Genomic DNA, 24287 nt, shown 5'->3' with positions numbered 1-24287 from the left:
AGCAAATAATAGTAATATTGATGAAAAATTTAGAAATTACTCATTATGCTTTGCTTTCTTGTTTTTACAAGTTTGTTTTTGTTTTTGTCTGCATACGTGCTTGAAGTTTTATATCTCATAAGTACAATAAACTTCTTTCCTAGAAATAATGTTTCCAGTTCAAACAATGGAGTCAAAAACACAAATAGGTTACATTTTCTTAACTAAAGGAATCATGATGTCCATGTGTTTCAGCATTTGGGCAGGTTTGAGCATCACTGTGTTGGCCATAGGAGCATTGTAACCGCAGTTTTATCAGTATCCTTGCGGTGCTCTGCTGACCAAGGATGGCATGAAGGACCCAAAAGTGGGATGTAGGCAAGGGATGAGTGACATCTCTCCCAAAAAGCTGTCCTGTTTATATCTAGTGCCGAGAATGGATAACAGGAGACGGCCATAGAACTTACAGCTAAAGCTGAAATGGACAGAGAGATGTTCCCCTTGCAATGCTGAGAGCAGAGCGGTGCAGAAAGCTTCAGGGCTTCCCGTGACAAGACCTCAAACCGTGTGCCTGAGGCATCACAGCAGCAGTTAAATCCACTCCCCTCGCCGAGTCCTGAAGGAAAAAGGAACTTTTGAAGAGGGATTTAGACCAAATTCAAATACAAACCAGAGGACAAACTGTCATGTATCAGTCTTCAGTTAATCACCCAAGCAGGGATCATTGCTATTTATGGAGTGCTGTTTTCCAAATTAGAAGAGAATATGAAATAGATGACTGAGGCCGGCAGACCCATTTGGAATATGGTAATCTGGGATAGGGAACTTCATTTTAATTTAAAGCAAAATGCATGTAGCCTATGAGGTAGAGAGAGGCCAGTGCCTATGGGCCATAATGCTCTTAGGAGGAGAGTAACCACATGTGTGCGATATGGAACCCCTGCTGTGCCCTTGCCTGGGGCATTCGAAATGGTGGTAGTGACTACAGCAGGTGGCTATTAGTGTACCAATTAATATGTAGCCTGGTGAGTGCTCTCCCTTCAGTGAAGCCTGCCTCCTCCCGCTCCCTCCTATGTGCTCACTTAGCCCTTGGTTACTCTCAGCAGGGCCCTGGGCCGTTGTGCTGCAGTCCATCTGTGGCTTCTTTTAGACTATACGTTCTTCAGGGCAGGGAACATATTTGATTCACTTGGTAACTCTAAAGCGCAATGCATAGCAGCTACTTAATTAATACGGACAAATTAAAACTTGACTTTAACAACCTTTAATCTAGGGTTTTTTGTGTGTTTTATTTTTACTGTTGTTTTCCCTGACTTGCTATTACAGTGGTACAAGATATATAATATTGCATCATTAGATGGCTAGCATTGCTGAAGTTTTTAATTTCATAACTTGTTTTAAAAACATATACAGATAGCATCTATTACAGATTCTCTATGTCAGTTTGTTGATGTGAGAAAAAATAGTGGGATTTGCCTGTTACGTTATAGAATGTTATTCTATTTTTTCTTAAGATTTCAATTCCTGCTGAAATGTAGCAACTGGTATTAGTTGTTTAAAGCTAGGCTCACTATTTTTTCCAGTTTTGCTAAGATATAATTGACATTTAACGTTGTGTAAGTTTAAGGTGTACAACCTGTTGATTTATACACTTATGTATTGCAACATGATAAATGCCATAGCCTTGGCTAACACCTGCATTATGTCACATAATTACCATTTATTTTTTGTGATGAAAACATTTAAGATCTATGCTCTTAGCAACTTTCCAGTATATAATACAGTATTATTAGCTATAGTCACTTTATTGTACATTATATTCCCAGAACTTATTCATCTTATAACTGGAAGTTTGTACCATTTGGCCAACATCTCTCCATTTCCCCCACTCCTCAGCCCCTGGTAACCACCATTCTTCTCTCTGTTTCTATGAGTTTGGCTCTTTTAGATTCCACATATAAGTGAGATCATACAGTATTTGTCTTTCTCTGTCTCATTTATTCGCTTAGCATAACGCCCTCATGGTTCATCCATGTTGTTGCAAGTGGCGGGATTTCCGTCTATCTAATGGATGAATAATACTCTGTTGTATATATATGTACACCACATCTTCTTTATCCATTCAACCACTGGTGGACACGCAGGTTGTTTCCATATCTTGGCTATTGTGAATATGCTGCAGTGAACATGGGAGTGTAGATATGTCTTTGAGAGCTTGATTTCATTTCCTTTGGATATGTACCCAGAAGTGGGATTGCTGGATCATATGGTAGTTCTATTTTTAATTTTTTGAGGAACCTCCATACTGTTTTCCATAATGGTTGAACCAATTTACATTCCCACCAAAAGTGCACAAGGGTTCCCTTTCCTCCATATCCTTGCCAAAACTTACCTCTTGTCTTTTTAACAATTAGGCTAACTTTTATAATTAGTATATCTAAAATTTTTTTTTAAATCATAAATATCTATGTTTTGGGAGGGATTGGTAGGCTATTTCAGTATAGGAATATTAGAAAATTCTTCTGTTTTTCATGGTCCTCTGTTAAATTTTTGTTTCTCAAAATTGAGCAATTTATAGTTGCCTTTAGTGTTGATTTAAATTATTTTCATTATAAAGTCGCTTAAATATTTATAAATATCAAACCAGGTATAAGCTCTTTCTGCTTATATAACCATAAAATAAAAAGAACTTTACCAGTTAAAATCAAAGAAACTCCAACATCAGTAAAATTTAGACTTTAATGCATTGGGTTATATTGTTTTGCTGAAACTAAATTACCAGTACTAGATAAAAATATGTTTGCATAATTTGTATCAATTTGTTTAATTTTTAGGATGGTAGATGGTAGTTCCTCATTTAGATAATTATTTTTATCACTGTGGTTATGTTTCCTTTTGGCAAACAGCTCATTTAAAACCACTGATCCATTATTTTTATGGGTTAATCAATTTAATAGTACAAATAATTATTCACTGTGCTTTTTCTACTAAAATTTTTGAGAATAATCTCTTACAAATTGGTACAGATAAAAATGAGATCCATGCTGGGGCTGGCCTGGTGGCTTATCGGTTAGGTTCACGTGCTCCGCTTTGGCGACCCAGGATTTGCAAGTTCGGATCCCAGGCATGGACGTACGCACTGCTTATCAAGCTGTGCTGTGGCAGGCGTCCCACATATAAAGTGGAGGAAGATGGGCATGGATGTTAGCCCAGGGCCAGTCTTCCTCAGCAAAAAAAAAAAAAAAAAAAAAAATAGGAGGATTGGCAACAGATGTTACCTCAGGACTAACTTTCCTCACGAAAAAAAAAAAAAAGAGAGAGATCCATGCAATAAGTATATCTTTTTGGAAAGTGAATACAATTCTTATTGCTGTGGTTCAGATATTATAGTTTTGATATAATATATCAATATATACTGTATATGTAATGATATATTATATACATTATATAATATGTATTATATTATTAACATAATATATAAGCTACCATTACTATATGATGACTCAATTGTTTCACTACTTTCACTATGCAAAAACTTCTTTCAACATCACATTGTGATCTATTTTGCCTTCTTTTGGGAAAAGCAAATCATTTGTATATGAACTTCTGTTTTTTTTCTCAGTAGCCCAAAACTGTTACAATATGTCATTATCATGAAAATATCTTCGATGTTTGATTGATTGCTACAAAGAGATTTAACATGCACAAAGAAGTGAATATGGGACAATTATTTTAGTTTTGACATCAGAACGCGCCCTCTTAATAGAAATGAGAATACTCACTACCCAGTGAAAATTAGCCTCTGTCTTTTGAGGTGACTCTGTGGCATGAGCATAACCTTCAGTAAAATCACAAGAGAAACCTGAAGTAGCATGGCTGTACTTATTTTGTAAACAGGCCATCCAGAGATAATCCTTTGCATACTACCAATTAGTATATTACACCTGTTTCCACCAGATAGGGATTAAGGCCCTGGGGGGACAGGTCTGCAGACGTTATAAAAGGCAAATGTATTTTATAAACCATATATGTTTGTGTGTATGTATTGCAAAGCAAGCATTTGTTAAAAATAAACCATTTATTCTTAATTCTTTTTCCCTCTTAAGCATTGAAAATTATAAAACATACAATGTCTGAAATTACCATAAATTTTTCATATATCCTTCTGCTTCTCTAAAATTTCAATGTGCATTTTCCTTCTAAAATCATATAGATATGCATACTAGTGAATTGTATAATGACCTGGGAATCTGAGGGTAGGACTTAAAATTAGCAAGAGATGCTAAGAAGGAAAGAGAAGAATTATTCTCAGTAGAATTTTCAAAAATAAGGACGATCAGAAACTAAGGAAGATGAAACCACAAGTTAGAAAAGGTTCATAGTTCTGAATGTGAGAAAAGCAGTCACAGATTCCAACGCTTATCTTTGTTCCACAGGCAGCTGTTTCTGATCAGGAAAGGAAGAAAATGAAGCGCAAAGGAGATCGATATTCCATGCAGACCTCTCTTATTGTAGCAGCGCTGAAGCGATTACTGCCCATTGGGTTGAACATTTGTGCCCCTGGGGACCAGGAGCTCATTGCTCTGGCCAAAAATCGATTTAGTATGGTAAGTTTCCTTTTCATAGCAGTGGTAATGACCATTCGACCTCCAGACTGTAAAGTGTCGCACTCCTTTGTTTCACTGCTCGATGTCAATATTTCATTTGCATTAAATGTTTTATTAAGTGGTTTTTTGGCAAGGCTCTAAGACTCAGATACGAAGATTATTATTACTTTTTTTTGGAGGCTGACTTTTATTTCTAAATTATGTTAAACACCTCCAGGGCATATTCAGGAACCAAATGTAAACCAAACAAACAAGTCGCTGGTAGTGGGAAAAAAAAAAAATGGATTTCATATGAACTCCTATATAAAATTCGTGATAAGAAGTGTATTCAAATTTATGAAGGGTGACTTTTCAATGTTAGAAGCATGATGTGTTGTGCTGATTGTGCTTAGATGAGGTGTTAACTTTTAAATCAGCAGCTGTTCTCCTTTGCAAGCATCAGGATTTTAGTTCTCAAGATTTCCTTGTTTTTCGCCTTCATGGCTACACAGATGAGGATGCAATTTTTCAAAAATATACATTAGGATTACTAATTTATGTTTATGTAAATTGGAGGACATATTCTTCCTCCGCCTGTTCCCGCACTGAAGCACTCCTCTGTGTATCCAGAGTGTGATATCCTAATGAGCAAATTGAGAGGAGGTTGTGGCAGAGTGAGCTGCAGGATGCAGTTCTGTTGGTGGTTGTCTAATATTTGATTCTCAGGGTATGCTCTTCATTATTACTGGATCATGGGGGATGTTGTTAAATGCTAAAATTACTTTGTGGAGATTTTGGAGACTGCTGGAGACGTACTTCTGTTTGAACCCAAGGGAACAGGCTTCTACCCCACTTCTTGTGAACTGGAAATTCAGTTCCGTTGAGTCTGTATGCACTTACTGTGGAGTTAAAGTAGGTTGTTGTCTTGTTTCAAGTCACAGCAGTATCAAGAAGTTGTCTGGGGGCCAGCCCGGAGGTGCAAGTGATTAAGTGCGCGCGCTCCGCTTTGGCGGCCCGGGGTTCGCAGGTTCGGATCCCGGGTGCGCACCGACACACCACTTGTCAGGCCATGCTGTGGCGGTGTCCCATATAAAGTAGAGGAAGATGGGCACGGATGTTAGCTCAGGGCCAATCTTCCTCAAGAAAAAAGAGGAGGATTGTCATCGGATATTAGCTCAGGGCTAGTCCTGCTCACCAAAAAAAAGAAATTGTCTGAAATTATCTAAAAGAGAACCCCCAAAATTTGTGGCATGTATTTCAATCCTATAATGATATTTGTTCAGACATATACCATTTCCAAAGAAGTTGGAGTTATTTCTATTGACTTGTGACAGGTGATGCATTATAAGACTTCTTTTAGGTAACATATATTTCTTGACAGAAAGACACTGAGGATGAAGTACGAGATATAATCCGCAATAATATTCATTTACAAGGCAAGGTAAGCCAAATTTTATTCTAAAGCACATTTAGTATCCATAAATTAGTTAATCTCTCTTGAGAATAGTACTACAAATAATGTTACTTTAGCAATTAAGATACTGAAAATGTATTGTTTTAATCAGCATTATCTTACTTGCAAATCCTTTTGTGTTAAAGACTCTTATGGTAATAAATGATGTATTTTTAAAGATCATCAGAGATGTCAGACTTTGAAAAAAAATATGTCACCAGTTGAAACAAAGGTTGGAAATTTCCTTCATAAGGCTGAGTTTGAAGACCTTTGGGAAATGGAGACAGGTGTCTATAACAATTTGAGATTTTACATCTAGTGCTAAGTAATTAAATTTGTGTATTTAAGAGTCATTAGTACATAGGCGATATTGAGAATTGCTGCAATAGAAATAAGTGAATTGACCTAGGAAGGCAAGTGTACCTTTAGAAGAAAAACATGAATGGAAACCAAGATAATATCTGCTTTTTAATGGTGGGTGAAAGAATTACTAGAAGTAGTTTTTGTGGTTTAGTAAGCATTTTCTATTATTTGGAAATTTTTCATACTAGTGGATGAATTATTCGTTTGTTTATAGAATGTGTTACGTAATGTAAGAAGTCTAACAATTTATTATTTTGACTTAGCCTATTTGCTTCTATTTTGATGTCCCTTCTGAGGAATTTTTTAAATTATAAAAATGTCCAAATGTCAAAAAGTAGTGACTGCAGTATAATGTATGCCTTTCTGGGTATTAAATTGTTTCTTTCCAAAGATTCAAGCCATGTTCGTTTTCTTTTAATACTTTGGAATATAATATGATAAAGGCGAGACATGCCTTTACAATATTCACAATGCACAAATACTTATATAGAGCGAATTTCACATGCACTTTGATGTGTACTCAGTCATACATTTAGTAATAACTTCTCCAGAGTAGAAGATTAATTCCTATTAGTGCATGATCTCTTTTCAGATAGCAAAAAGGTTTTTATCATTTTTTTAAAATGTTCTTAAAGCCTCCAACTGAACCTCAAGTGAAAAGTTGGTGCCACCTACTTGGGTGTTTGAGGAGATTCCGTACCCCCGAAAGAGCCTCAAAGGACTCCAAACCACACTCTGAGAACCATGGTCTAGGACAATCACCACAGAGCAGAGACAGGAAATGTTTAGTACCTCTTAGGAGGGGGTTTATGCCACTCTCAGGAAATGGTCAATTAAAAAAGGTTATGTCTTGGATAAGCAGAAAGAAATTCTTCCGTTATATTCTAGAGGTTACTTGTAGGAATATTTTGGACAATTTATATTGTGTTTTGGGGAGTTGGCAAGAAAGAGGAGAGTGGAAAAGGAAACACATTTATAATCAATATTTCACCTCCAAATGAATGAGACCAGAACATAAAAAGATAATGAATACATATTCTTTTTGACATTTCATTCTATAGATTTTTATGCTGGGAGTTAGGTACATATATTATGGAGATATAAAGACTTGCAAAAAATGAAGTCTTTTGTTGCCAACTCCTTCTTGAACACATTGTCTTGAAATTGTAGAAATGGTAATCCTGGGGCAGGGAGAGTAATTATATATTACAGAGTATAAAGATTGTATTTATTTTGCCAAATATAAGTAAGAATGCATATTAAAATCTAGAAGTAGCAAAAGTAGTCCTCAGATGAAAAAAGTATATGGAGAAAAAGACCTTTGTTTTATCTAAGGGCAAATGGAGTTTATAGGTCATTCAGTGTACAGAGCTCTGTTTCTATGTTTGCCTCTAGAAGAAGGATTTTTTTGACATTTCAAACTGTGCTTTCTCAGACTAGGGGTTGTGAAGATGTAGGTGGTGTCCATTTACTTCTGCTTCATTGCTCTCCATCTCCCGTTTTTAATGGAGATTTTAAAGGGGAGGAACAGATAAGGGAATTGCTTTACCTTTTTGTTAGTGAATAGTTGTTCTATATTATTTGTTTGAAGTAACATACTCTATCCCCTGTAAAGATGCTTATATTTGTCAGTTTCTATGAATTGTAATAATCCTTTTTAAAAACATATGGAATTCAGTTTTATCTTTCAGGAAATTGGACAGTATTGAAAAGAAGAATGTATAGACTCCTTTATTATAAGAATATGATTTTATAGCCCTCTATTTATATTAATTGATATTTTTGTTTTAGTGAGACTAAGCTCTATTGTAGTCCCTATATTTATAGATAAATGTGATCCTATATCATTGTCTATAAAAGAATACATACATCTTTCAGAGTTTGACTGTGGAAGGAGAAGAGAAAGATAAAAGATTGCCTGTTTGCTTTCCCTGGCTGTCTCCCACTCATCCTTAAATCTTAGTTGAAACGTCACTTGTTTACAGAAATCTTCCCAACCACCAACAGATTAGGTTAAATCTCATGGTACCTTATATTTCTTTTTAGTAGCCCTCATCTTAATTGTAAATGTTTGTTTAATGTCCCTCTTCCCCACTAGATGATAAATTTCTTGAGTACAAGGTCCTTCTCTGTCTTGATCTCTGCCTACTGTTTTGACACTGTGCTATGCTCAATAATTGTACATTGACTCTTCAGAAGTAGGTCTTCCCCTCTTTACATTGTAACCTTGTATTTTGTGAACTTTTTTTTTCTTCTGCAGTTGGAGGATCCTGCTATTAGATGGCAAATGGCTCTTTACAAAGACTTACCAAACAGGACTGAAGATACTTCAGATCCTGAGAAGACAGTAGAAAGAGTATTGGATATAGCAAATGTGCTTTTTCATCTTGAACAGGTTAGATTTTGTGTTGATTCAGTTATATTTTCCGTGACCATCTAAAAACATTTTTAAAAGAGAATCGGTGTTAATTTGTTAATTATGGAGCAGAAAATATATATGTTCAGCATTTTCCTTATAAGGAATGTATGGCTCCGGAGATATTAGTATCTAATGAACACAATTTCCAAACTTCTAATTTTTGCAGCAATATATAGATAATGTATTTGGAGAGATCAAGGCCTTTGTTTTACTGTCTTTTTCAAAATATTTCTAAAAGTATACAGATAATTAGGATTATATACGTAATTTTAACTCATTCTAACAAAAATTTTAGGAGTTACACCTGATTTCAAATGTTTTATGCTTGTATCATTTTTTATTACTGTTCATAACAACATGTTTGAGATACTGTCTTTCACTGGATTAATATTTGAATTTTTCTTGTCACTTGCTTAAACTTTCTTTTTATGAGAGATTTTTTTGAGCTAATTTTCTTCAGCATCAGCAATAAATTACTTTTAGGGAAGAGCAATTGATGGATATTAAAACCATTTGAGAATAGTCTTTTTGTATAATTTTTCAGTTGTATCCTATTTTAAACTACAAAGCTCACTGTGTGTTTGATTTTTTTATTCATTGCCTTTGCTCAAGAATTCCCAAACCAATAATATTTGAAACATTATCAATCATTGGGTTATATTTTTGTATGAGGAATCTTCTGGCTTAGGCAAAATATCTGTAATACAGAGAGGTAGTCTCTATTTCTCATGAGGCCCATTCAACAAAGTAGCAGCAGTGAGAGAGCGCATTGTGAGCCCAACAGTGTGATGTCATTGGGCCTCTGTGACAGTACTTGCCTGATGTGGCATATGGTTATTTTACACTGAGCATAAAATAATAAAATGCCCAATGTCTTATCAGGAACTTTGTCACCTAAATGTTCTGCAGAACATATTAGTATAGCAATAATAAACATTTTTCTTTGATTCCTATTTTATAGTACCTGGTGATCTCCCACCCCTGTTGTGCCAGTTAAATAACATAAGGATATCATCTAATGTAGTAGTTTTTAAATTTCCTTCTTGCTTACTCAAATGCCCCCCAAATGCCAATAACTTCTCCAATGCCATGCAATTTATCGCTACATGTGATGGGATTAAACTAAGATACTCTTAACCATATGACTATCAACATGTATTTATATTATGTAACGTATTAATAATATAATATAACACAATTTAGGGAACTTAATATTTTCCCTAAATATTTTCATGAAATATTAAATAAATATAAATTATCATCAATCAGCAAATGACAAAATTTGACGTGATGAAATTTTAAGTGATTTATATAAAGTCATAGAGTTGTGTTTTCAGAATTATATACATATTTAAGAAGATTATTAAATGTTAATTAAGTGGCTGCTGGAGGACCATTTCTGGCAGCCCTTACTCTACCATAACTTTTATTCTTCCTGATTTTCGTACACATCTCTGGATTGGTGTGAATGAATTTTAGATACATTAAATGAAACTTATTGAAATCTGCTTATGTTTCATTATATACATGTATTATATATTCATAAATATATGCCATCATGATGATGTCGTTTTTAAAGTAGTGAGATTCATTTTTACTAAGCAGCTGTTCATTCCATGAACGTTTCTTGAGTGCACTACCATATGGCAGCATTATACTCTGCAGGTGCTGGAGGTTGGCTACTGTCCCCCTACTCAAGTAGCTCATGTTCTAGTAGAGAATGTGGATATATAAATAAATAAATATGTAGTGGCATAGATGTGCTAAGATAAAATGTGCTGAAGAGAATATAAAAGGAGCCCCAGTGTCATCTAGTTGTGAAGTAGGTGATCCCTGTGTAAATCTTAAAGGAGAAGTAGGAATTATCTAGGAAAGGGTAAGGGGGTCAGATTTTAGTTCAGGCCAGATATTCTTCAAAATGTTAAGGATATGACAGAGTTGGTTTATTATGAAAGGAGCATTTTTGAGTAAAAAGAAATTGTCAATTATCAAAGAATAGAAAAAAGTGGAAGATATCTGTGTGTAGAATGCATGCCTTTAATACCTCTATTCTAATGTTAATTTGTGGTTGAGTCGTAGAGTAGTTTGCAAAGAATATGTTCACTTGGTAAACTCAGTGCAAAACAGTGGGTGCACAAGAAATACTTGATTTGATTTATCTCAAGTATCAGCGACCTTTGTAAATTTATGTTTTGTATGTACATCTGGTAATTTTTCTCATGAGAATAAGCTGTCTCCTTTGAATTTCCTAACAAAAGATACACCTTGGTGTTCACCTTTGGATTACAGATCTTCCCAATATCTATTTATTTGATTTATAGGAAAACCCACTATTTAAGGTCTTTCCTTTTATAATAAAATGCTCTACAAAATGGTAAGCTTCACGATGGCAGAGACCTTTTCTACCGTGTTCACTACTGTATCTCCAGTGCCTCGGTACTTAATCATATTCGTTGACTGTCACCCATGCTGATCTGAATGCTGTATTCCCATAAAAAGCTACTATTTACAGTTTTGGATCTCAAAATGGAACTTTAGGTTGAAATGCGTTGGGTGTAGTTGAATAACACTACCCTTGATTCTGTGTTCACCTACAATATTAAGTCTCAACAATGTTTTGTTTCACTTAACAATCATCAAGAAGAAATTGAAGTGGACAATTAAGTGTGTATTGATCCTTATGGAGGGAAGAAGGTCACAGAAATAAACGCTTTCAAATTAGACAAGTTTCTTTGTTCAAATTTCTAAACTACTGCAGTCCAAACATTCTTAATGTTTTCTTCAGGCATTAATACATTCATATTTTGACCCTTTACTGCAAAGGATAATAAACTTAGTTTTACTTTTTTAGCTAACATAACATTTTTATTTCTTTCAGAAATCTACATGTATGCGCCGGAGATATTACAATCCGGGAAGTACAGTGTTAAATTGCCTAGAGATTACTAATTAATTTAGAGTTACATGTTGGGGTTTTTTTTCTCTCTAATACTTGTAATTAATCTCTTTTTCCTCTTGGAGTTCCAAATGCCATTAGCTAAATAAATAGCTTGCTTGCATCATTTACTGCAACTTTTGAATTCTCATTTGTCCCTATCTAACAAAATCGTTATATATTTTAACATTTTTGCAAAATTAAACTCTTACTCACTCCTAGTAATGTGTTCATGAAGCCTTGTCATCTTCTCTCCATCCTATTATATTAAGGAGCAGTAGATTTTCATTTAAATTTTCTTTTAACTGCCTTTTCGTGTTTACTGCTGTAACTCTTATGATAAAATTAGTTAAAATGGATACAGTTAGAGTAGGGTAATTTTTTGTGTAGGTGGAAGATATGTTTTAGAACCATGAAGAACCAGATTCTGAGAAGGATGCAAAATGAGTTTATATAGAATGATTTTATATTTCTTTGATTTTAGAGATGACATAGCTTCTACAGTACACACTATTGGGAAAATATTATATTTTTACTAAGGAAAATATGTAGCATTTGAAACTATTTCACATTTAGCATTGGGTAACTTTTAAGATACGGGCTTTTCATAATAATTTTAGGAATTGGAATTCCAAAAATTTTTACTAAAGAGGTGCAGCTGTTTAACACTGTATTTTTGAGGGTAGTTTGAGGTTTAAATATTTATTTCTTTGTGTCATTTTACCTCAGGTGGAACATCCTCAGAGATCTAAAAAGGCTGTATGGCACAAGCTGCTCTCTAAGCAAAGGAAAAGGGCAGTGGTAGCCTGCTTCCGAATGGCTCCTTTGTATAATCTGCCAAGGTCAGAATTCTTTTAATGTTTATAGTAGATTAAAGTTATTTTTGCCCTAATAAATGGTAGGAGTCTAGCATTTACATTAACATGAGTATGATAGTCCAAGAGAAGGATGGAAGAAATTTATTGGCTCTTCTGTGTAATACTTGACTTTGTCTTTGTTGGGTATTCTCAGAGAACTGTGTTCTGTAATGTAGTTAAATGACTTTTCAGTACTGAGACAGATCTACTCACATATGAGAGGCAAGATAGAGTAACTAAGAACTCTTTCTTTGGAGTCAGATTGCTTTCACTGATATCCTGACGTCTCAGCTTATGGCTATGTGACATTGGTCAAGTTTCTTACCTGGCTTTGGTACAGTTTTCTCATCTGCACCATGGTAAGATTTGCCTCAGAGTTCTTCAGATTCTTTAATGAGTTGAGGTATACAGAGTGCTTAGAACCGAGCTTGACACAATAGATGTTCTTTGTTGTTTATGTGGAACTAACTTATGGGAATAACATAAAACTAGTATGGAACTAACTTATGGAACTAACTTAAAAGAAAGTCACAACTTTCTTTTATCCTTTCTTATATTTCAATTTTATCCACATCTCTCAACCTCATGATGCATTTGCTGATTCTTATAGTCTTCTCTGGTCTTCTTTTATTTCCACTTATCATCAGTATCCCAAGATTTAATCTTTATATGTATACTCCCATAAAGTTCACTTAATGCATTTTGTTTTGTAATCCTCAGGGCCTGTATCTAATGGTAACTCAAAAACTGAATAATTCCTCTATTGACACTTATTACATTGTTTATCCAGAGCTGCTTGATGTCATAATAGCTACCATTTAATGAGCATCTATCCAATGTGCTTTACATTCTTTGTCTCATTTTAAGTCTCACAAAACTTAAGTATAGATGAGGATTATCCTGGTTTTATAATGAGAAAAATGAAAGTTGGCAAAGTTGGATAACTTGACCAATGTTACAAAGCTTGGAAATGGCTGAACCAGGTTTTAAATCTAAGTCAGTATGTGTTCTGAGAAACCTTGCTCTATCTACTACAGTATATTGCCTCTCCAATCAAGAGTAGGAAGTTTATTTTTATTTTATTCTTTTACTGCACAGATAATCTAGTGATAAAGCACTACTGAATACCTTTTCAATTTATTAAACAAAAAAACAACCTTTGTTTGAAATTGTACTTATCTTTTAGGCATCGGGCTGTCAATCTCTTTCTTCAAGGATATGAAAAGTCTTGGATTGAAACGGAAGAACATTACTTTGAAGACAAGTTGATAGAAGATTTAGCAGTATGTTTTTAATGGGCTTATAAGATGAAAGAGGGTTTGAGCTTGACTGGAATAACATTGGTGTGAATAGTTATAACATTGAAGAGAAAATGTCATTACAGTGTATTGGTCTTGGGCAACTTTTTATTCTATATTCTATTCTCTTTTTATACTCTATTCGATGTTTAAGGGGAAATTCACTCTTCTTATTTTAAAGAGATCTCATCAACATCAAGCAATTCTGAATTTAAGATGAATAATACAAGTTTATTATTAACTAAGCTTTGACTCTGTTATTCTTTTAAATTCTTCCTTAAAGCACCTTTAAACCCCTCAGAACCAGGATAGAACTATAAAAGCTGAACTGTAAAGAAGCTATTCACCAAAAATAAGTTGAAAGTTAACAAAATCCAATGAAAAGTAGTGGTTTTTAAAGATACACAGAGCAGAGGATGATAGACTGGACACGAGAAGAGCAAGAAGTCATGGTAGATAGAGTAGGTGGCAAATAGAATTTATGTTTAGCCGTGCTGATAAGGAGGCTTGTGTTCCTGAGAGTACAGCAGTCTGGGAAGCCATTATCTCAATCTTTAATAAGTTGTGACCTGTTTAAAAATCTGACAAAAGCCATCTTCTCAGGAAAATTTACAAGCATACGGTCCTGCAGAATTTTGCAGACTAGTTAGAGGCTTCATGATTCCCAAGTTAAAGACCTCTTGTCTAAAAGTTATTTTTTTTAATTCAAATTATCAGGGAATATAATAGATAAACTAATCTAATTCATAAAAATCTTAACCCTGATTACCCCCACATATTTGAAACGAATTCAATTTGTCTTTAGAGTCAAAACAACCCGTAGAATATTGGATATCTTATAGAAATTTACCTAGTACCCACAACATTCAACCTTAAATCCAGAGAAGAACATCATTTATATAGAGAAGAAATCAGTCTGAGTGGAAGAGTAAGTCAATAGAGATTTAAAATTTATTAAAGTCAGGATTGATTAATTCTACAGTCAGTAAAAATGCTTAATAATTTTCCTCCTGGTAGAAGTTCTATCCAATAGTGTGAAGTTATTTTTTTAAGTTTGAAAAGTAACTGAAAATTTTAAAAAATGATGTGTAAGTGATTCAAGCATTAACTCATTTAACATTTTTTACCTCTCATTGTTTGTGTAGGTGAAGAAAATGTTTCATTTGATAATCAGTTTACATAACTATGTGAATTAAATTTTTATACTTGGAGTGACTTAGCATTTTATTGCAATTCTTTGTATACTGAGCCCTCCCTAAAGTTGAAATCTATGTAGCAAATACACTTTTAGTTAGTTATGAATCTGCTTATAAGAATAGCATTCAGAATTGGTTTTTTTTTTTTTTTTTACGAGGAGGACTAGCCCTGAGCTAACATCGGATGCCAATCTTTCCCTTTTTTCTTGAGGAAGATTGGCCCTAGGCTAACATCTGTGCCCATCTTCCTCTACTTTATATGGGATGCCACCACAGCATGGCTTAACAAGTGGTGTGTCGGTGTACGCCAGGGATCTGAACCTGTGAACCCCGGGCTGCCGCAGCGGAGCGTGCGCACTTAACCGCTGTGCCACCGGCCTGGCCCCCAGAATTTTTAAATGATGTAAATAATCCTTGCCCATAGTGTTTTTTGGTACAACTATTAAATATATATTTTTTTAAAGCTGCTTAGTTTTGCATTGATAATGTAACACACATGTACACACACATATGTACATATATAATACTTATAAAATACACACACACATACCACAGCAGGAAGAGAAAGGCTTTCCTTTTATTTGTTGTTCTTAGCCCTCATATTGCTCCTGGATTTGAGTGAACATTTCATTTAAATGTGAAATTTTATAAATTTGACTTTTTTATAGAAACCTGGAGCAGAACCTCCAGAAGAAGATGAAGGCACTAAGAGAGTTGATCCTCTACATCAGCTGATCCTTCTGTTTAGTCGAACAGCTTTAACAGAGAAATGGTATGGTTGGGAGGGTTCGTATGAGACATAGGATGAATAAATAAAGAAACCCGTGTCTGAGTTTCTATGTGTCACATATTCATGTTCCAATTTCATCTTGTTCTTGTTAGGAGAGAGAGTTATTCAAAGATATGACCAGTCTGGCATACACCTGTGGACCAATGTTCATTCAATTTCAGGCTTTAATATCTACCCATGAGCTCTAGTTTTTCTTAACAACTTTGTAATTAGCTGATTTAGTTGCTTCTAAATCTTCTTATAAAATGGTTTTTCTCTTTATCACAAGCAGCCTTTATAAATAAAGCAAAAGAGCCCAAAGCAAATTTCAGTACCAAAAGTGTTTGGAAACCAATGATGACCCAGAATTTTCTGGGTAGATTATGTCTGCATTGTGCAGTGGGTCTTAGGAAACCTTTAGGAGATGGGTAAGCCATCATCTCAATGGGATGTTTCTTTGAGATCTATTTTAAGGGCATTCTCCATTTTTCTTGGCTTGTACAGTCTTGTTCATATGAATTCACTGAAGCCACAAAGGGCAAACCTCTATGGAGTTAAATAAGAAATGCACCTATATGCCTGATAATCAAAATGTGCTCAGCATCTGCTCATTACAGGAGCACTACATAGATTGGCTCTGTAGATGGGACATTTCAGAGGTTGTAAAACCATTATCTTCTTCCCTGCCATGTGAAAGAAAGCCTCCTTTGCCCGAGGCCTCACTCTCATTCTCTGCAGAAGCTGGGAGATAAATTTAATTATCAATCCATGTCCACATGAGTCTTCTCAGAGTCTTGAAGAGTTCATTTGACCTCTGTGCATGCCATAATAATGTACATTTCTCTCTCTTAGCCACTGTGATCCATCCTTCTCTCACTATTTCTCTCTCTCTTATTATTTCCTAACTAACAAATCATCTCATCCCTAAGCATAGAGCAACTCTCTGTCTGGCATTGTCAGGTAATGAGGTATTTCTCATAAGTGAATTTTTATGATGGCTGAACTTTAAAACTGCTAACATAACTTTACAAATATTAGGTATTTTTTGATAGAAACCTTTCATCATAAATTAATGGTTTCCATACTTCTTAAAAAGAGGCTAATAAACATATTTAAACTTTCTTAATTTTCTCAATGGTCATTATTATGACCATTGTATTTTTTAACTATATAGTAGCATAATAATTTGGGGAATCTTTCCATCAAATGTCAAATATCACTTCTACTGTCAAAAGCCCCTATGTCATTTAAATTTACTTATTTCAACTTTTGTAGTTTCAAGAAAATTAAAGTTATTACATTTGTGTGTAAATCAATAGACCATTTATTTTGTGAGACTTGAAGGCCTCTTCTGGAAGGTAAGGTGGGACAGCTATTTAGGAGGTCTGAGATCTTTGCTTTCTGATTCTGTATTTTTGAATGATTACTTTGCCTAAGTTTTGAGTTTATTTCATTTTTAAAAGACATACTTATTGAAAGATAAAGGTTATTGTATACAGTGATGGTAATTTTACATATGGCTAGCCTTCTACTTTAAAACTGATGTTTTTTCTTGTTTTTCATAGCAAACTGGAGGAAGATTTTTTATATATGGCTTATGCAGATATTATGGCAAAGGTAAAAAATAGTCTTGATTTTAGTGTTTAATTTTAATAAAGAGAAATCATTTTCATCTGATAAAGGATAAAAATCTATGTATTTTGGGATTAAAATAAAGTATTGTTAAATCTTAGAAACCTAAGTGGTATTAATCTCAACTTTCCATTTGTTGCATGAGTCTCTGTAACTTCCTTGACAGGTAATCATTCTTTCCTCCTTTAACGTTTTATTTATGGGGAGCTCACTCATTTTCCAAACGTTCATTCATTCAATAAATACTCACTGGGCATCAGGGTATTGGAGATGACATGGTGAATAAGAAAAAAACAAACACAACCTGCCTTCTTAGAGTTTACCGACTGTTGGAGAAAACAAAATTTAAACAAATGATTACAAAAAAACTCTGATAAATTTAATGGTAGAGGAACTATTAGGAGTTTTGTGAACATGTTACATAGCATAGTAGTGAGGGCTGCCTAGTCTAAGGTTTAAGGAAGTCCTTGACTGTTGAATGATGAGTTGACCATGCAAAAATAGTAACAGCTAGTATTTGCTGAGTGTATACCTTGCAGCAGGAGGATGAATGAGGGGATGAATATAAAAGAGGATTCAGGGTTTCTCTGAGGCTTCTGGCTTGGGCTGCTGAGTAGACAGGGAGGACCAGAATAATTACAGGCCTGAAGTGAAGGGGAGGGATGACAAATTAAATTTTGGACATGTTAAAGATTCCTGTGAGAAAGCTAAGTGGAGATGTCAAAAATGTGATAAAACATTCATGTCTGACATTTAGTAACTCAGGTAAGGCTTGTTAATACAGATTTGGGATTCATCAGCATTAGGAGGTAATTGAAGCCATAGGAGTAGATGGTCTTGCCCAGGCAGAGAAGGCAGCATGAGAAGAGAAGGAGGCCTAGGGCTGAGCTTCTAAGGACAAGGAATTTTAAGAGATGATTAGAAGAAAAGGAGGCCTTAAAAGAAAATAGGAGGGAATGTTAAATGTGAGCGTGCGTAGGAGCTATAGGAATAAGTGTGCGGTATTCTGCTGAGGAGTTGAACAAGGTAAGGATTAAAAATTCTCCAGGATTTATTATATGTATATCATGTGACCATGGTGAGCACAGTTTCAGAGGATTGTGGAGAGGGGCTATTGGTGGTTGCGATCGCTGTGTTGTGAGAAAGTAAGTAGAGATTCACAAGTGAGGAGTTGTGGCATAGACATTTCTTTACTGAGAAGATTGAGAGGGAGGAGAAAGATATACAGTAATGACTATCTACGTGGAATTATGAGGTTGAAGGAGGATTATTTTTGTCTGTTTGCCATTTGTTTATTTTTTTTTGAAGAGAGAGATTCAAGCATGCTTCTATTCTGGTGGGAAGGACCCAGTAGAATGGGCAAGGGAATAATTTGTGGAGTGAGGCCTTGAGTCTATGGGAACCAAGGGAGAGGACAGGTTACAGAGAATGAGGGAAAAGTTGTGGCTTTCCAACTTTATTTTAAACCATAATCCACAGTAAGAAATACGTCTACCTAGTATGTTTACAAAAACATAAAAATAGATACCTTGAAAGAAAATTTTCGTAAAATTATACCTTTCCTATGAGCAGTATAATCTGATATTTTCTGTTCTATTTAAATTTAAAAAAATTATTTTAGATCATGACTCACTAAATAGATTTCATGCCCAATTAATGGGTTGAAGCCCATAGTTTAAAAAACACTAGGTTAAAAGATAAAAGAGAGAGAAGGTCAAATACCGTATGATTTCCTTCATTAAGTAGTAGATAATAACAACAATAAACAAACACATAGGGACAGAGATTGGATTGGTGGTTACCAGAGGGGAAGGGGGGAGGGAGGAGGGTGAAAGGGATAATTCGGTACGTGTGTGGTGATGGGTTGTAATTAGTATTTTGGTGGTGAACATGATGTAATCTATGCAGAAATAGAAGTACAATGATGTACACCTGAAATTATTATAATGTTATAAACCAATGTTACTGCAATAAACAAAAAATAAATGTTAAAAAAAAAAAAAAGATAAAAGAGGAAGGATATTCCTTCTGTGGAAATTGGCATGGAATACTGACTAGAAACTAAAATAGAATTCTCAGGCAGTGTAGAAACCTGACTTAGGTTGTTTTCCAGGAATTTGTAGCAGTACCAGTCTTCCTGGTTGTGTGACTTTTCTCTATCAGTTCTCAGAACTAAATGCAAATTCAGAGAAGGTGGAAAGTTAGATTCATCAAGGGTAAAGATTTTTGCCAGACTGTTGTTGAAGGACAGTGCATCACAGGGGTTTTTTATGTTGCTATGAGACTGGCTGCGTCATTGGATCTTGGATTCTAACTAGGATAAATAAGGAAATGAGGAAAGAGAGAGCTGATGAATAAGGAGATTGTAAGGGAGTCCATAGACTGTCATCCTCTGCGGTTGAAGGAGCAATGAGCAAGTGGGCTGAAAAAGTAGAAGCTCCTGGTTTGAGAGCAGGATATTGCTGATGGTTAAAGTTCTTCCTTGTGGCTGGAGCAGATTCTGCCTCCACATTTGTTCTAGTTGTATCCTAAGGCTAAATCTAATCTCTTTTGATAGATGGTCTAATATTTGATGATGCTCTCTTTCTCTCAAGATTTTCCCCTTCATACTTAAGTAATCTTCCTTTTATTGTTAAATGTATCCGAGGAATGCCCAACTTTCATCACTCAGTTCATTCTACACTGCATGTGCTCTCCTTTATCAATGTGTGCCACCCAGAAATGAATTGAACACAGTATGGTAGTTATGACTTCACCTGGGTAGTGCACATTGGGACTGTATCTTTGCTTATTCTGCCTTAAGATCTTATACATTTAAAATAAATTGTAAGAATTCGTTAATTTTTTTGGCGGCCAGTTTGCATTTCTGTCTCCTTTTGAGTTTGCCTGTCAATCTAAATTCCAGGTCATTTATGAGTTCCTATTATCTCACATACCTGTATTTTGACAATTGATGTACTTTTTAATTAAGTAAATGTTGTCATTTCTCTAATTAGAGTCAGACCATTGTCCAAGTCTGAAATATTTTTAAAGGTCAGTTCTATCATTCACTGGTACATATCTCATTCCATTTATGTTAACCACAGACTTGGTAAGTGTGCTTTCCCTGTGTTTATCTAAGTTGTAAATTTTGATGATTGATATCAAACTTCTTTGTAAGTAGTTTCTGGAGACTTCCCTTCTTCATTTTGAAAATCAGCATCCCAGGAGTCTGATATTTTCTCTTAGCCTTCCTGGTTTCTTGGAGTTGACCAACATCATTTTGCATCCGCATATGATTACTTTTGCCTTGAGTCTTGAAACTTGAACTCAGTTCAAGACACTTATGTCTTCATGTCTTCCTTCACCAGGACCTTCCTTCCTTGCAGGGCTTTTTGAAGCATTTATATCTTAATTAGGTTTTTACTTTCAGTTTTAATTGTTTTTTAACTGTAGGAGCACAGAATTGGGTTAATCATAGCTCTGGATTCATGACATACTCTCATCGTTGGTCCATGAGTGGCCTACTTCTATTAAATTAGTAACTTAGTCATTTCTAATAATGTGGTAACTACCCATAAACCCACCAATCGCAAGAAAAGCTAAGACCTTGATAATATCTTACTTGTAGTCGTATGGTCATCCCCATTAACCCATACCCTGCCTCCCCGCACAAGGAAGCCATCATCCTGAATCCTATGTTCAAGACACCCTTGCTTTCCTTTTATATAGTTTTCATTTATTTGCATATTTATTAATACATAGAATATACATGTATTACATATATAATTATATATATTTTTAATTTTCGTTATTTTTAACTTTTAAAAGGGCAGTAAGCTATATGTAATCTTTTGGTACTTACTTATTTCACTTCATGTTGTTTTCTAAGATTCATCCATATTTTTGTGTGTTACTAGAGTTTATTTGATTTGACTCTCATATTATATTTCATTGTGCAATTACACCATAGCTTATCCATTTACTTTTTTGTTGATAGCCTTTTGAGTTGCATCCATGTTTTTGCTGGTATGGAAAGGGCTTGAAATGCCTATTCTTATTCATGTTTTCTATTGTACAAGAATCAGGGGCCACAGGATGTATGAACATTTAACTTGGGGAGAAAATGCCCAACTGTTTTCCAAAGTTATTGCATCGAATTACATTCCTACCAGGAATGTTTCAGAGAGATTCTGATGATCCATATGTTCTCTAATATTTGATATTATATGACTTATTAATTTTTGTCAACTTTATGGGTATAAAATGGTATTTCATTGGGGTCTTAATTTTCATTTCTCTTGGCTAAGTAATTTTTTTGTGTGTGCCTTTTTGTTATTGATGTTTTAATAGTTTATAACATTGTGAAGTTTTTGGTTGTACATTTTTGGTTGTCCATCACCACATACATGTCTCCCTTCACCCCTTGTGCCCACTCCCCACCCCCATTGCCCCTGGTAACCACAATACAGTTTTCTCTGTCCATGTGTTGGTTTATATTCCACATATGAGTGAGATCATACAGTGTTTGTCTTTCTCTTTCTGGCTTATTTCACTTAACATAATACCCTCCAGGTCCATCCGAGTTGTTGCAAATGGGACGATTTTGTCTTTTTTATGGCTAAGTAGTATTCCATCGTATATATATACCACATCTTCTTGATCCAGTCATCAGTTGAGGGACACTTGGGTTGCTTCCACTTCTTGGCTATAGTGAATAATGCTGCAGTGAACATAGGGGTGCATAAGCCTCTTTGGATTGTTGATTTCAGGTTCCTTGGATAGATTCCCAGTAGTGGGATAGCTGGATCATAGGGTATTTCTATTTTTAATTTTTTGAGGAATCTCCATACCGTTTTCCATAGAGGCTGCACCAGTTTGCATTCCCACCAGCTGTGTATGAGGGTTCCTGTTTCTCCACATCCTCTCCAACATTTGTTGTTTTTTGTCTTGGTGATTATATTGGCTAAGTAGTTTTTATATTTAAAAATCACTTCTCTTTGGAGCTGGCCTCATGGCATAGTGGTTAAGGCCGGTGCATTCCACTTCAGCAGCCTGGGTTCATGGGTTTTAATCCCTGGCGTGGACCTATGCCACTCATCAAGCCATGCTGTGCTGGCAACCCACATACAAAATAGAGGAAGACTGGCACAGATGTTAGCTCAGGGCTAATCTTTCTCAAGCAAAAAAAAAGAGGAAGATTGGCAATAGATGTTAGCTCAGAGCATATCTTCCTCACCAAAAAAAAAAAAAAAAAAGGAAATCACTTCTCTGGTGGCTAAGTATGAAGCAAACAGCTGATGAGTAGTTCTGCACTTGCTCTCTGTTACTTATATTACAGCATCTGCTATAAATCACGTACTTACTGTTCCTTGTTCTTGCTTTGGCTATATGTTGAAAAGTCATTTTAAATCTTTGTATTCTTCAAGCCACACTTTCTTCTAAACATTAGGTTAATATATTTTTTCTTGCCTATCTTTCCAACACCTTCCTTCCATCATGGATACTTTTTCTTTTAACAATCTTATCAGAGAATTTCTAGTGCATCCACTTTAGTTTGCTCTTGTCACCCCCTTTTGTCCTCAACATGGCCACTCATGCTTGATTCTCAGACTGTCTTTTTACTTTCCATCATCCCTCCTGAGCTGTCTGAAACTGTTACATCCTAATGGAGTAGTTTTACCCATTTAAACAAGATAACCATGTGGAAGTATCTAGAATGACACCATTATAAATTAAACACTCAATAATGTTCCCACTCGTTTGGGTTTCTGGCTAAGAAAACCTTTTCCTCCTCCTTCTCTTACTAACTTATTGAAATGTTTAAGATACACATTAAGTTATGCCCAGTAGTTCGTTCTTCATTGGGTAAAATGATAAAACACCAGAGTGACTTTCTTATGAGATTTCTCTCTTCTCTTTCACCCATTAGCTCTTAGTTAGATTTACATCCATCCTAAAAGTTTCTGTTTTTGTTTTCTCCATCTTCTGAGGAGTTCCACAATCAGAAAGGCAACTTAAGAATGTATAAAATATTCTTGGTTAGCAGAATCAAATTTCCAGCCGATACTGGCTGGATCAATTGCCCTACGTACTGCTTTATGTATTCTCATTGCCAATTTTGAATTTTGATGTGAATACCTGAATGGTCTGAAGTATCCTCTATTTTAGTTTTCTCTAATTTTTTCTTCTAAATTCTCTATTCCATGCTCCTGCCTCTTTATGTATGGATTTTATTTACTTTTTTCCCCTGGCATATGGTATCATTCTTCCTTGCCTAGAATTGATCATTTTGATCCAGAAAGCTAAATCCTGTGCTTCAGGACCATCTAATAGAAGTCACTGTTTGCTTGGCATTATCATATATATTGCGTGGATGCAGTTTGCTATTGAAAATCGTATCTCCTATGCCTATAAATCCTTCTGTTTCTGTCCAATACATTACAAAGTGCTAGAGATCTGCTATAGTTTCCTTGTGGTACCAGCATACCCTCATGCCAATCAGTACAAGTTTAAAGTAGTTTAGGGTTTCATGAATTTTGTCAAATATATACTCCCAATAGATTCTTAGGCTTAATAGGTTTTAAAAAATCACAAATTTTAACCTTAGTAGAAGCAAATCTCAGTAAATTTTTTTAGGAAGATTTAAAAAAACAGTTTAAAATATTTTATTTCAAAATAATTCTTTGTAAAAAATATTTGTCAGCTAGAGCTCTAAATTCCTTCATACAAAGGCAAACATATCATTTCAATTTTATAGCTTAAAAGCATATCATTATAACTCAAAATGACAATTTTTCTAAATATATTCTTCAACTCAA

The 24287-nt window shown here is 34.9% G+C and overlaps 1 protein-coding gene across 3 annotated transcripts in view; it reads left to right on the top strand.

Annotated features, from left to right (window-relative positions):
• RYR2 (ryanodine receptor 2) overlaps positions 1–24287 on the top strand; it is a 694605-nt gene that overhangs the window by 586756 nt on the left and 83562 nt on the right. For 2 of the 3 annotated variants that reach the window (XM_087431906.1, XM_087431905.1), the window contains exons 64-70: positions 4416–4586; positions 5947–6006; positions 8642–8776; positions 12465–12577; positions 13779–13875; positions 15755–15858; positions 17421–17472. In XM_087431906.1, the coding sequence (XP_087288032.1) occupies positions 4416–4586; positions 5947–6006; positions 8642–8776; positions 12465–12577; positions 13779–13875; positions 15755–15858; positions 17421–17472 (732 nt within the window). Of the gene's footprint in view, positions 1–4415; positions 4587–5946; positions 6007–8641; positions 8777–11678; positions 11710–12459; positions 12578–13778; positions 13876–15754; positions 15859–17420; positions 17473–24287 lie in introns of all 3 variants that reach the window. The other variant, XM_087431907.1, reaches the window with a different exon arrangement.

Source organism: Ceratotherium simum, chromosome 6 (assembly GCF_057802395.1).
Source record: "Ceratotherium simum simum isolate JZ-2026a chromosome 6, ASM5780239v1, whole genome shotgun sequence".
NCBI classification, from domain to species: domain Eukaryota; kingdom Metazoa; phylum Chordata; class Mammalia; order Perissodactyla; family Rhinocerotidae; genus Ceratotherium; species Ceratotherium simum.
Note: the sequence above shows the minus strand (reverse complement) of the source record. Positions and strands in the feature narration are given on the sequence as shown.